General features: G+C 53.1%; 1 protein-coding gene across 2 annotated transcripts; it reads left to right on the top strand.

Moving 5' to 3' along the window:
• Nucleotides 1-118: 118 nt before the first annotated feature.
• Nucleotides 119-9,618, top strand: brsk1a (BR serine/threonine kinase 1a). Of its 2 annotated transcripts, none has more exons than XM_067244947.1 (19): nt 119-203; nt 479-573; nt 902-987; nt 1,355-1,495; nt 1,699-1,815; nt 1,924-1,957; nt 2,338-2,406; nt 2,742-2,888; nt 3,448-3,479; nt 4,007-4,171; nt 5,991-6,088; nt 6,417-6,567; nt 6,689-6,749; nt 7,790-8,060; nt 8,418-8,466; nt 8,556-8,679; nt 8,895-9,096; nt 9,226-9,310; nt 9,402-9,618. In XM_067244947.1, the coding sequence occupies exons 1-19, from the start codon at nt 119-121 to the stop codon at nt 9,616-9,618; spliced, it is 2,229 nt and encodes a 742-aa protein (XP_067101048.1). The 2 variants fall into 2 exon arrangements, with proteins under 2 accessions (XP_067101048.1, XP_067101047.1); XM_067244946.1 differs by having other exon boundaries at nt 9,226-9,315; nt 9,386-9,618.
• Nucleotides 9,619-12,721: the final 3,103 nt, after the last annotated feature.

The raw sequence follows: 12,721 nt of genomic DNA, 5'->3' as shown, positions 1-12,721 counted from the left end.
CATGATATCTTATATATATATTGCATAGTAATCACATACATTGCGTCCAGTACGTTAGTACTAGTATTAGTGTAGTAGTAGTAGTAGTAGTAGTGTATTAGTGGATAGTTAGAGCAGTATGAGTAAGGAACTGTCATTGAGTCAGTCAGCTCAATATGTTGGGCCATACCGACTGGAGAAGACGCTTGGGAAAGGACAGACAGGTGAGGCATCCTTATTACCTGTAAAGATTATTATGATGTGTGCATGTGTGTGTGTGTGTGCGTGCGTTTCTATGTGTGTGCGTGCGTGTGTTTGTGTGTGTGTGTGCATTTGTGTGTGTGTACAGGCATGTGTGTGTTTGTGTGTGTGTACAGGCATGTGTGCGTTTGTGTGTGTTTATGCTTGCCAGTGTGTGTGTGTGGGGTGCAGAGTGGATGTGTGTGCTGTCACCGGCTGTGTGTGTGTGTGTGTGACAGAACACCCTCCTGTGCTTCAGGTCTGGTCAAGCTCGGGGTGCACTGCATCACTGGCCAGAAGGTGGCCATCAAGATAGTGAACAGAGAGAAGCTGTCTGAGTCTGTTCTGATGAAGGTAGGGGAGGATCACCGCCAACATCACCACTGTTTTCTTTTGGATGATTAGAACTGTAACTGTAATGCAACTAGGATTTTCTACTTGTTTTTTGCTGTCCTGTTTTTGTTTACCGTGTTCAGTAGACGCACACAGGCAGTACCAGCTCCCCTAAAAACTGGGTCATTTCAACAACATTCAATTCCATCAGATCAGATGAGATAGGTGTTATGTGATTGCATTTAAATTCCAAATAAATTCCAATCTTGTCTCTTTTATCCTTTCATTCCCCTTTCTCTTTCTCTCCCCCCCCCCCCTCTCTCTCTCTCTCTCTCTCTCTGTTGTGTAGGTGGAGAGGGAGATTGCCATTCTGAAACTGATTGAGCATCCTCATGTGTTGAAGCTACATGATGTTTATGAGAATAACAAATACCTGTGAGTCATTCAGGAGCAGGACTCTGCTCTGCTCTGCCCCAGACACCAGACCCCACGCTGTGATGTGTGCATGACTCCAAGGACTGGATTAATCTTCTCTCTCTCTCTCTCTCTCTCTCTCTCTCTCTCTCTCTCTCTCTCTCTCTCTCTCTCTCTCTCTCTCTCTCTCTCTCTCTCTCTCTCTCTCTCTCTCTCTCTCTCTCTCTCTCTCTCTCTCTCTCTCTCTCTCTCTCTCTCTGTCTCTTTCTTTCTCTCTGCCTGTCTCTCTGCCTGTCTCTCTCTGCCTCTCTGCCTGTCTCTCTTTCTCTCTCCCTCTCTCTCTCTCCCTCTCTCCCTCTCTCTGTCTATATCTCTCTCTCCCCCCCAGGTACTTGGTGCTGGAGCACGTGTCTGGAGGAGAGCTGTTTGACTACCTGGTGAAGAAAGGCAGGCTGACTCCCAAGGAGGCCCGGAAGTTCTTCAGACAGATCATCTCTGCTCTGGACTTCTGCCACAGTCACTCCATCTGGTAGGGACCCTGTCACATGACCCTGTCACATGACCCTGTCACATGACCATCACTTGACCCTGACCTGCTGCTTGCACTCTTAGTGTGTATTAGTATCAGTGTGTATTAGTATTAGTGTGTATTGGTATTAGTGTGTATTGGTATTAGTATTAGTGTGTATTGGTACTAGTGAGTATGACTGCTGATGGCCCCCCTGCCTGCAGCCACAGAGACCTGAAGCCAGAGAACCTGCTGCTGGATGAGAAGAGCAACATCAGGATCGCAGACTTCGGCATGGCCTCCCTGCAGGTGGGAGACAGTCTGCTGGAGACCAGCTGTGGGTGAGTCCTCTCTCTGAGACACACCTGCTTACACACACCTGGACACACAGGTGTGTGTGTGTGTCAGGCCTTTGGTACCTTCTGTCTCTGATCTCATGTTGTTTTCAGATCCCCACACTACGCGTGTCCAGAGGTGATCCGGGTAGGTTCTCCTTACGTCGCCTGGACACTTACACTCACTAAGTATCATTCACTGAGAAGCTGCAATAAACCTTACATGTAAAAGAATTGTAGAATGAATTCAGTGTTTCTCTCTCTCTTCCTCTCTCTCCCCCCCCCCCTCTTCCCCTCCCTCCCCCTCTCCTCTCTCCCCCCACTCCCTCTCTCTTCCCCTCCCTCCCTCCCCCCTCCCTCTCCCCCTCCCTCCCTCTCTCTCCCCCTCCCTCCCCTTCCCTCTCTCCCCCCCTCCCTTCCTCCCCCTCCCCCCCTCTCTCCCCCCTCCCTGTCTCTCCCCCTCTTTCTCTCCCTCCCTCCCTCCCCCCCTCTCTCCCCCCTCTCTCCCTCTCCCCGTCCCTCTCTCAGGGTGAAAAGTACGATGGACGGAGAGCAGACGTGTGGAGTTGTGGAGTCATTCTCTTCGCTCTGCTGGTGGTGAGCGTGCCCCTCACACACACACACACACACACACACATCAGTATATTGTCATAAAGGACAGTGTGGGTGCTATTCGGTATCAGTAGGAATCAAATACAACTTTTGACATCCCTCTCTCTCTCTTGCTCCCTCTCTCTCTCTTGCTCACTCTCTCTCTCTTGGTCCCTCTCTCTCTCTTGCTCCCTCTCTCTCTCTTGCTCCCTCTCTCTCTCTTGCTCTCTCTCTCTCCCCCCCTCTCTCTCTTGCTCCCTCTCTCTTCCCCCCCTCTCTCTCTTGCTCCCTCTCTCTCTCTCTCTCCTCCCTCTCTCTCCCTCCCTCCTCCCCTCCTGTAGGGGGCGCTGCCGTTTGACCATGACAACCTGCGGCAGCTGCTGGAGAAGGTGAAGAGTGGGGTGTTCCACATGCCCCACTTCATCCCCCCCGACTGCCAGGCGCTGCTCAGGGGCATGATTGAGGTCTGCCCGGACAAGAGACTCACGGTATGGACCACAACCACAACCAGGGGTGGACCACAACCAGACCCAGACCCAGACCAGACCCAGACCAGACACAGACCAGACACAGACCCAGACCCAGACCAGACCAGACCCAGACCAGACACAGACCTGAAACATACCAGAACCAGTACAGACCCAGAACCAGTACAGACCCAGACCAGAACCAGTACAGACCCAGACAAGAACCGGAACCAGTACAGACCCAGACCCAGACCAGTACAGACCCAGAACCAGAATCAGACCCAGATCAGACCCAGAACCAGGACCAGATGCATGGACTTACTTGATACTGGGTCACTTGTTTGTGTTTAAGTATATAGTATACAAACAACATATAATATGTATCTAGTCATATAATGCTGTATTGTAAACCATACACAACATAAATGGTAAACATATTTTCTCATCTCGCACCCTGCCATGTGATCTGTGTGTGTGTGTGCCCCTGCTGGGAAGCCAGCCCTGGGAGGAGTGTTTGCACTCCAGGCTGCACCATCTGCCCTGCGCAGACAGTACTAATCGATCTTTCTGCCTCTTACAGCTAGAGGCCATTCAGAAGCACACCTGGTATCAGTGAGTATTCATTAGTTTGGTCTGATTCTCAGATGTAAATGACGTTGGATTTAAACCTCCCATAGACTGTATAGAGAAAGGGATACTTGTGTGTTTTGTTGTTAATGAATATACTTTCTATGTCTGTGTGTACCTGTGTGTGTGTCCTCCCCTCTGTGTGTGTGTGTGTCCTCCCCTCTGTGTGTGTCCTCCCCTCTGTGTGTGTCCTCCCCTGTGTGTGTGTGTGTCCTCCCCTCTGTGTGTGTCCTCCCCTCTGTGTGTGTCCTCCCCTGTGTGTGTGTGTGTGTCCTCCCCTGTGTGTGTGTGTGTGTGTCCTCCCCTCTGTGTGTGTCCTCCCCTCTGTGTGTGTCCTCCCCTGTGTGTGTGTGTGTGTGTGTCCTCCCCTGTGTGTGTGTGTGTCCTCCCCTGTGTGTGTGTGTGTCCTCCCCTCTGTGTGTGTGTGTCGTCCCCTGTGTGTGTGTGTCCTCCCCTGTGTGTGTGTCCTCCCCTGTGTGTGTGTGTCCTCCCCTGTGTGTGTGTGTCTCCAGGGGGGGCCGTAACGAGCCGTGTCCGGAGCAGCCTCCGCCCCGGCGTGTGTGTGTGGGCCGTGTCCTGTCCGTGGCTGAGCTGGACCCTGACGTGCTGGACAGCATGCACTCCCTGGGCTGCTTCAGGGACCGCAGCAAGCTGACCAGAGACCTGCAGAGTGACCAGTACGTACCGGGGGGGGGGGGACCAGAGACCTGCAGAGTGACCAGTACGTACCAGGGGGGGGGGACCAGAGACCTGCAGAGTGACCAGTACGTACCGGGGGGGGGGGGGGGGACCAGAGACCTGCAGAGTGACCAGTACGTACCAGGGGGGGGACCAGAGACCTGCAGAGTGACCAGTACGTACCGGGGGGGGGGGGACCAGAGACCTGCAGAGTGACCAGTACGTACCAGGGGGGGGGGGACCAGAGACCTGCAGAGTGACCAGTACGTACCAGGGGGTGGGGACCAGAGACCTGCAGAGTGACCAGTACGTACCAGGGGGGGGACCAGAGACCTGCAGAGTGACCAGTACGTACCAGGGGGGGGACCAGAGACCTGCAGAGTGACCAGTACGTACCAGGGGGGGGACCAGAGACCTGCAGAGTGACCAGTACGTACCAGGGGGTGGGGACCAGAGACCTGCAGAGTGACCAGTACGTACCAGGGGGGGGGGACCAGAGACCTGCAGAGTGACCAGTACGTACCAGGGGGGGGGGACCAGAGACCTGCAGAGTGACCAGTACGTACCAGGGGGGGGGGACCAGAGACCTGCAGAGTGACCAGTACGTACCGGGGGTGGGGGACCAGAGACCTGCAGAGTGACCAGTACGTACCAGGGGGGGGACCAGAGACCTGCAGAGTGACCAGTACGTACCAGGGGGGGGACCAGAGACCTGCAGAGTGACCAGTACGTACCAGGGGGGGGACCAGAGACCTGCAGAGTGACCAGTACGTACCAGGGGGTGGGGACCAGAGACCTGCAGAGTGACCAGTACGTACCAGGGGGGGGGGACCAGAGACCTGCAGAGTGACCAGTACGTACCAGGGGGGGGGGACCAGAGACCTGCAGAGTGACCAGTACGTACCAGGGGGGGGGGACCAGAGACCTGCAGAGTGACCAGTACGTACCGGGGGTGGGGGACCAGAGACCTGCAGAGTGACCAGTACGTACCGGGGGGGGGACCAGAGACCTGCAGAGTGACCAGTACGTACCAGGGGGGGGGGGGGGACCAGAGACCTGCAGAGTGACCAGTACGTACCAGGGGGGGGGGGGGGACCAGAGACCTGCAGAGTGACCAGTACGTACCAGGGGTGGGGGACCAGAGACCTGCAGAGTGACCAGTACGTACCAGGGGTGGGGGACCAGAGACCTGCAGAGTAACCAGTACGTACCGGGGGGGGGGGGGGGGACCAGAGACCTGCAGAGTGACCAGTACGTACCAGGGGTGGGGGACCAGAGACCTGCAGAATGACCAGTACGTACCGGGGGGGGGGGACCAGAGACCTGCAGAGTGACCAGTACGTACCAGGGGGGGGGGGACCAGAGACCTGCAGAGTGACCAGTACGTACCAGGGGGGGGGGGGGGGACCAGAGACCTGCAGAGTGACCAGTACGTACCAGGGGTGGGGGACCAGAGACCTGCAGAGTAACCAGTACGTACCGGGGGGGGGGGGGGGGGGACCAGAGACCTGCAGAGTGACCAGTACGTACCAGGGGTGGGGGACCAGAGACCTGCAGAATGACCAGTACGTACCGGGGGGGGGGGACCAGAGACCTGCAGAGTGACCAGTACGTACCAGGGGTGGGGGACCAGAGACCTGCAGAGTGACCAGTACGTACCAGGGGGGGGGGGGGGACCAGAGACCTGCAGAGTGACCAGTACGTACCAGGTGGGGCTCATGTTCATCAGGGTTTTTCAAGTTTCCTTATGTGACATCAGTTATGTCCTTATTGTCTAGTTTTCTTTCCTCCGCCCCCTCCTCCCCCCCCCCCCCTCAGGGACAACCAGGAGAAAATGATCTACTACCTGCTGCTGGACAGGAAGGAGCGTTACCCCAGCTACGAGGACGAGGATCTGCCTCCACGTAATGACGTGGGTCAGTCAGCAGGGGGCAGGAGTGAGCCGCCCCTCTCTTCCTCTCCAGACCAGACCTGTCTGTCTGTGTGTCTGGGTGTGGGTCTGTCTGTGTGTCTGGGTGTGGGTCTGTCTGTGTGTCTGGGTGTGGGTCTGTCTGTGTGTCTGGGTGTGAGGTGGGTTTCTGGGGGGGGGGGGGGGGGGTGTATGTGTGTGTGTCTTGGGGGGATGTGTGTGTGTGTGTGTGTGAGATGTGTCTCAGGAAGTGGGGACAGTACTGTGTTTAAAGGGGGGTGGCGTCTCCCTGCTCCCTCACCCTGCTGATGTGTGTGTGTGTGTGCGGGCCACAGCTGACCCCCCCAGGAAGCGTGTGGACTCCCCCATGCTGACGCGTCACGGTCGCTGCCGGCCGGAGAGGAAGAGCCTGGAGGTGCTGAGCGTCACAGAGCAGGGGTCTCCCACCCCACCCCGCAGGGCCTTGGACACCGCACACAGCCAGAGGTACACACACAAACAGAAACATACTCTCACACACACACACACTTACCTACACACACACACTTACACAACGAACACATTCTGATAGTCCGTGTTTCCTCTGCTGTGTGTGTGTGTGTCCCAGGTCTCGGTCGGTCAGCGGGGCCTCCACCGGCCTGTCCTCCAGCCCGCTCACCAGCCCCAGGGTAAGGGCCCTCAGGCCAGCGCCTCTCCTCCCCCCTGTCTCCCTCCTCAGCCTGCTCTCACACAGGCTCCAGGTCAGCTGGGTGTGTCCGACGCTCTGTCATGGACCTGGCTTCCAAACCAATCAAACGTAGAACGGAACATTTCGTACACTTCATCGATCATTTCTCTCCAGCTCCACTCGTCAGCCTGGCTCTGACTCCATGACACCTCTCACCTCATTGCATAAGATTCCATTGCTGGTCTCCCCAGCATTCACTATTGCAACACTGTGGAACAGCCCAGATCAGACATAAGCAAAAGAGAACTGAGCTAGATACCACTCAGGAAGGAAGCATGAAAGAGCAACAGGATTCTGAAACGCAACCAGAAACAAATCCCCTGCATGGCTCCTGCTCGTTCATAAAGCCTTCTGCAGTTTCTTTTAATACTGTCAACGTTCCATCAAATGAGTTTACGGTACTGGAAAGAGCATGATTTAGTTGTAGTGAATGACAAGGTTAACGATGCACTCTAGTCGCTTCCTGTCACATGATCACTTTCAGGAATCACTTCCTGTCACATGATCACTTTCAGGAATCACTCTGCTTCACTCTCCAGTCACCCATGACGCTCATCTCCATCCTTCTCTCTCCATTTTCCATCCCCTCTCTTTCTATTCTTCTTTTCCACACCTCCCCAACCCCAGTCCTATCAGAGCCCTGTCTTCACCTTCAGCCAATCAGACGTCACCTCCGCCACCTCCCACCCCAAGGACACGCCCAGACAAGGGAGTTCCACGGCGCCCCGCCCCGCCCGCGCCGCGGAGAAGCTCAAGCACCCCCAGAACCCCAAAACCCAGACCCTGCCCACCAAGGGCCCCTCCGAACGCCCCCACCTCCAGCCCATCAAGTCCCTCCCCCTCCACAACTCCCCCTCCCGCTCCCCCTCCCCCTCGCCCCTCCTCTCCCCCATCCCTCGCCTGTTTTTCTTCCCCTCTCCGTCCGTCCTCAAGTCTGTCACTAAGAGCTTCTATTCCAACTCTGGTCACTGTGTGTCGCAGGTCACCCCGCAGGGTTCGCCCCTGCCCACGCCCCTGGGCACCCCCGTCCACCACCCCCACCACCCCTCCTCCACCCCGCCCTCCTCCTCCTCCTCCTCCTCTTCCTCGCGGGCAGAGGGAGGGGGCGTGGGCTCTCTCTCCCTCACCCCGCCCTCCAGCCCAGGAGGGGGCGGCATGGCCGCCAGTAGCTCTGCCCACTGGAGGACCCGCCTCAACTCCTTCAAGAACAACCTGCTGGGGTCGCCGAGGTTCCACCGGCGCAAGCTGCAGGGTGAGAGGTCAAAGGTCATGACAAAACGGTCTACAGGGGGTTTCCTGTTGAAGTTGTGTTGCGATGATTCTGACTGTGATGTGAAGGAGAACAGGTTAGACTCTTACAGTGTAAACACACATGCTGGATGCTATCCACAGCAAGAGGTGAAGGACAATTTAAGTTTTTTTCTTTTTAACTAAACTACCGATAATTGTTGATGCTGTCTGTCACGGCCAGGATGCTCTCGATAAAGAGATTTCTCTTTGAGCTCTCATTGAGCCCTTCCTGGTTGCAGACAGGTTGAGTACAGGGACACGGGTTAAGGTAGCAAGCTGTACCCTCCTGGAGGTCTGAGTCTGTGTCTCTGCTCCACAGTTCCAACTTCTGAAGACATGTCCAGTCTGACCCCGGAGTCTAGTCCTGAGTATGATCACACACACCTCCACAAACACACCCTCGCTTATATACATGCTCGTTCATTTCAAATCACTGTTACTGTGGGCCTTCCTTCAGGCTGGCTAAGAAGTCGTGGTTCGGGAACTTCATCAGCCTGGAGAAGGAGGAGCAGATCTTCGTTATGATCAGAGACAAACCTCTGAGCTCCGTCAAAGCTGACATCGTCCACGCCTTCCTGTCTGTGAGTGAGCCTCTCCTCCTCTCTTCCCCTCCCCTCTCCTCTCCTCCTCCCCTCCTCCTCGCCTCTCTCTCTTCTCTCCTCTCCCCTCCTCCTCTCTTCTCTCCTCTCTCTTCTCTCCACCTCTCTTCTCTCCCTTCCTCCTCTCTGTTCATAGGCTTAGAACTAAGCCAGAGCAGGTGGCGTGACTGAGTCTCTCTCTACCTCCCGCCCCCCAGATCCCCTCCCTCAGTCACAGTGTCATCTCCCAGACCAGTTTCCGGGCAGAGTACAAGACCTCTGGCGGCCCGTCGGTCTTCCAGAAGCCGGTCAAGTTCCAGGTGGACATCGCCTTCTCCGAGGGCGAGCGGGAGAGGGAGCGGGAGAGGGAGAGCAAGAGAGAGTCGGGTATCTACAGCGTGACCTTCACCCTCATATCAGGTCAGTGGGGCTCCAGGGCAGTACTGAGGAAACAGACACACGTTATACCCAGAGGATTGAATTGATGCTGTTTGGTGAGAAAGTAGGGCAGATTTGGTATGGTGCTTTTGACTGCGTGTGTGTGTCCAGGTCCTAGTCGCAGGTTTAAACGAGTGGTTGAGACGATCCAGGCCCAGCTTCTGAGCTCTCACGATCAGCCCATGGCACAGGCCCTCTCCGGTGAGCCCCTCCCCCACACACACACACCCCTACACACACCGTCATCTACGACAGGGTCACTTGACCTCCCCCTGCCTCTCTCTCTCCTCTGACCCCTTCCCAGACGAGAAGAACGGCCGTCCCCACGGGACCCCCACCCGCCAGAACTCCCGCCGCTCTGAGGGTGGGGGCGACCGCTGTGAGTGGGGCGACCGAGCGGACGGAGCGGGGATCGGAGGCAGCGGGGGTGTCCTCCAGCGCCGGGGCTCCGGGAAGGAGAGGACACGCCTTCTGTCCTCCAACGGGACCCAGTCCCAGCCCTAGGACCCAGTCCCAGCCCTAGGACCCGGCCCGCGGAGCAGACAGGGAGCAGGGCCACAAAACAGGAAACAGCAGAAAACATCACCAGGGACGAAAACCAAAACACAAACTTGTCAGCTGTGAGCGATCTGATCTGTCCTGCTTCCAGGAAGAAGCTTTTCTCACGACGTCCATTTTAAAGCCTCGTCCTCCTTAAGGAACAAATATTATGATAGAAATTGCTTTTGCACCACTCACACATCCGCACAAACGGACATCTAAGTTGACCCACCAGATCCAGTAGGGATCCTGCTCTGGAATCAAAAAAATTGATATGAATCTTTTCTGTGACTGCAAGAGGTTGGGTCTTAGTCCCAGACGAGTTCAGGAGCTCCAGAACGCTTAGCTGCATGCTAGCTCGTTAGCAGGTCATGAAGATACAGCAGGCCACGTTGTTTCTGGTTGACTTGGGTGACATTTCACATGCAATATCGCATCTAAAACCAAAACTAAGAACAGGCTTATAATCCTGGGGTAGATTTTAGAAATAAAACCATTTCTAACCCCCCAATTCCGCCCCACAGTGCCCCTTCCACAGGAAACATGATCAAGCCCACTGTAAGTAGACTACCTTTAAGCCATTGAGTGTAAGAGGACAAACAAAACGAATATAATGAACAAACAAACAAAACAATTGCCGATCACCATCCACATCAGCTCTGGACATCTGAACCTGCTGACACTAATGAATGAGTCGACAAACACCAAAAGATCCTGCTCAGAAAGGCGATAGCTCTCCCGGGTCGAGCGTAGCCTAGCTACACATCGGCCTCTCGCTGTAAAGAAATACAACAGTTAAGCTAACTAAGTGAATGTGAAAAAAATATTTTTTTATTTTGTTTTACTTAAGATTATTTATTTATTTATTAGTTTTCAACGGTGTTGAGGCTGTCAGCTGAGATGAAGAAGAGAGCGTTTGGTGTTGAGTAGAGCTCACGCTTCGTGAATAGGAACTGCAAAGAAACAAGCAACATGTTTTTAATTTTTTTTTGAAACTCAGAGACAATACAAGGTTTGTGCGTTGGACAAGCTTGCTCTGAAGAAAATTCAAAGTATTTTTTGATTTGAAAAAGAAATATTAAAATATATATAAAAAAAAAAACTAAAACAAAACAAAAAAATTACATTGTGAGCGAGCAAACAAGTCTGCCTCCCACTGGAGTGTGAGTCTCGCGCGGCTAACAGAGAGAAGGCTACCAGGTTCTCTCTGAGCTCCAGGATTCATGCTGTGACTCAGAACTTGAACATAGATCCATTGTCATTCCCATCATGCAGGACTCAACAAGCAGACACAGACTTATTCCTTGTTAAACCTGGACTTTGAAGCTAGGGGAAAGAGTATTTTCCCGGTCCTCAGCAACGAGCCAAGTAACCGATTACTTTACCACCCACATCACTAAATATCACCATGCTGGAAGACAACGCAGTGTTTTCTGATGTTCATGTCCTACTGTAGTATTATAAGATACAGATGTTACTCATCATAACCAGTCTTCCATACTGCTCAATATGCAATGGATGCAGCCGAATGTCTCCAGCAGGATATGACATCATTTGTTTGAAGTGATTAGATCCTTTACATGTGTTAATTTATTGTATTTATTTATTTCACAGGCATGTATCTTACACCAAGAGAAATATATCAGGAACTATTACAAGCGATAATTCTTCCTCTTTTTGTTCTTTCTCATGAGCATCGTCATGTTGTTTCGCCGTCATGGCTCGAACACGACATTCCGAGACACTTCTGTCTGTTTTCCTCCCGGCACAGCTGCCGTGGTTACCAGTGTTTCTTAGTAACCTCCTCTCTCGTGTTTCTTCTGAACATGGAAAAGAGTCACAGTGGATCTCGGGTGTATGAATGCGGGGACATAATTATACATAGACAACAGATGTATGTGTGTACATATTTCACATACTAGAAAGATACTATGTGTGTGCGTGTGTGTTTGTGTGTGTACATATGACATGCACTAGAACAGTGTGGTTTTTGTGTACTGTTGACACACTGTAGACCGAAGCAAGAAGGCCATGCATCAACAGGCTGGATGGCAAGGGAAATTAAGACAAGGCCATGCAACCTTACCCAATACAAAACAGACTATATATCTTGAAACCCCCATCCCCACCATCCCCCTTACCTGTACACACTGTCTCACTAACATCACACGCCCGCTAATTCTACCTGTCTTGTTTATTGCTTAGTCCTACACCCCAATCTGCCCCCACCTCTCTGCTGTCAGGGCAAGAGACACCCCTATCTGCCCCCACCTCTCTGCTGTCAGGGCAAGAGACACCCCTATCTGCCCCCACCTCTCTGCTGTCAGGGCAAGAGACACCCCTATCTGCCCCCACCTCTCTGCTGTCAGGGCAAGAGACACCCCTATCTGCCCCCACCTCTCTGCTGTCAGGGCAAGAGACACCCCTATCTGCCCCCACCTCTCTGCTGTCAGGGCAAGAGACACCCCTATCTGCCCCCACCTCTCTGCTGTCAGGGCAAGAGACACCCCTATCTGCCCCTACCTCTCTGCTGTCAGGGCAAGAGACATCGTCTGTGGCTTCACTGTATTCACTTTATGATTGCTCACCTTCATCATCATCATTATCATCAATGTCACCACCACCATCATCCTCAACACTACCACCATCATCTTCATCAACTTTACTCTAGCTAAGATTGTAAACTATTCTCCATTCCTAAGGGTCAGTAGAATAAGGTGTTTAAAAAAAAAAGAAATGTCTGTATCATAATTTAAAAAGTGCACTATTATAACTATTGCCTGTGATAAAAAAATAACTTATGGTTGAATTGATGGTCAAAATAAAGAGGCATCCACCTTATTGTTATGATTATAATAAACTCTGAAAATCTGTGCATCCAGGATTTTATTTAAAATGTTTTCACTTGGAAGTTTTTTGCCTCAAAGTTTTTCATCTCAATTATTCATCCCGAAATTTCATTTTGTGGATTCAAAACCAACTAATTCGGTGGTTTTTAAAATGCATTTTACAATTCAAAACATTGTCACTGATTTGCTTCCATACCCGGGGGAATATCTCCTAGGCC

The sequence above is a fragment of the Osmerus mordax genome, chromosome 10 (genome assembly GCF_038355195.1).
Source record: "Osmerus mordax isolate fOsmMor3 chromosome 10, fOsmMor3.pri, whole genome shotgun sequence".
Lineage (NCBI taxonomy): Eukaryota > Metazoa > Chordata > Actinopteri > Osmeriformes > Osmeridae > Osmerus > Osmerus mordax.
The sequence above is the reverse complement of the archived record's forward strand: the minus strand, read 5'-3'. Positions and strand labels throughout refer to the sequence as shown.

Bases quoted from the DNA above. Each gene is read 5' to 3' on its own strand.
- brsk1a (XM_067244946.1), top strand. From the start codon at position 119: ATGAGTAAGGAACTGTCATTGAGTCAGTCAGCTCAATATGTTGGGCCA. The intron at 6,750-7,789 runs GTAAGGGCCCTC...TGTGTGTCGCAG, and splicing joins GCCCGCTCACCAGCCCCAGG to GTCACCCCGCAGGGTTCGCC. The intron at 9,097-9,225 runs GTCAGTGGGGCT...GTGTGTGTCCAG, and splicing joins GACCTTCACCCTCATATCAG to GTCCTAGTCGCAGGTTTAAA.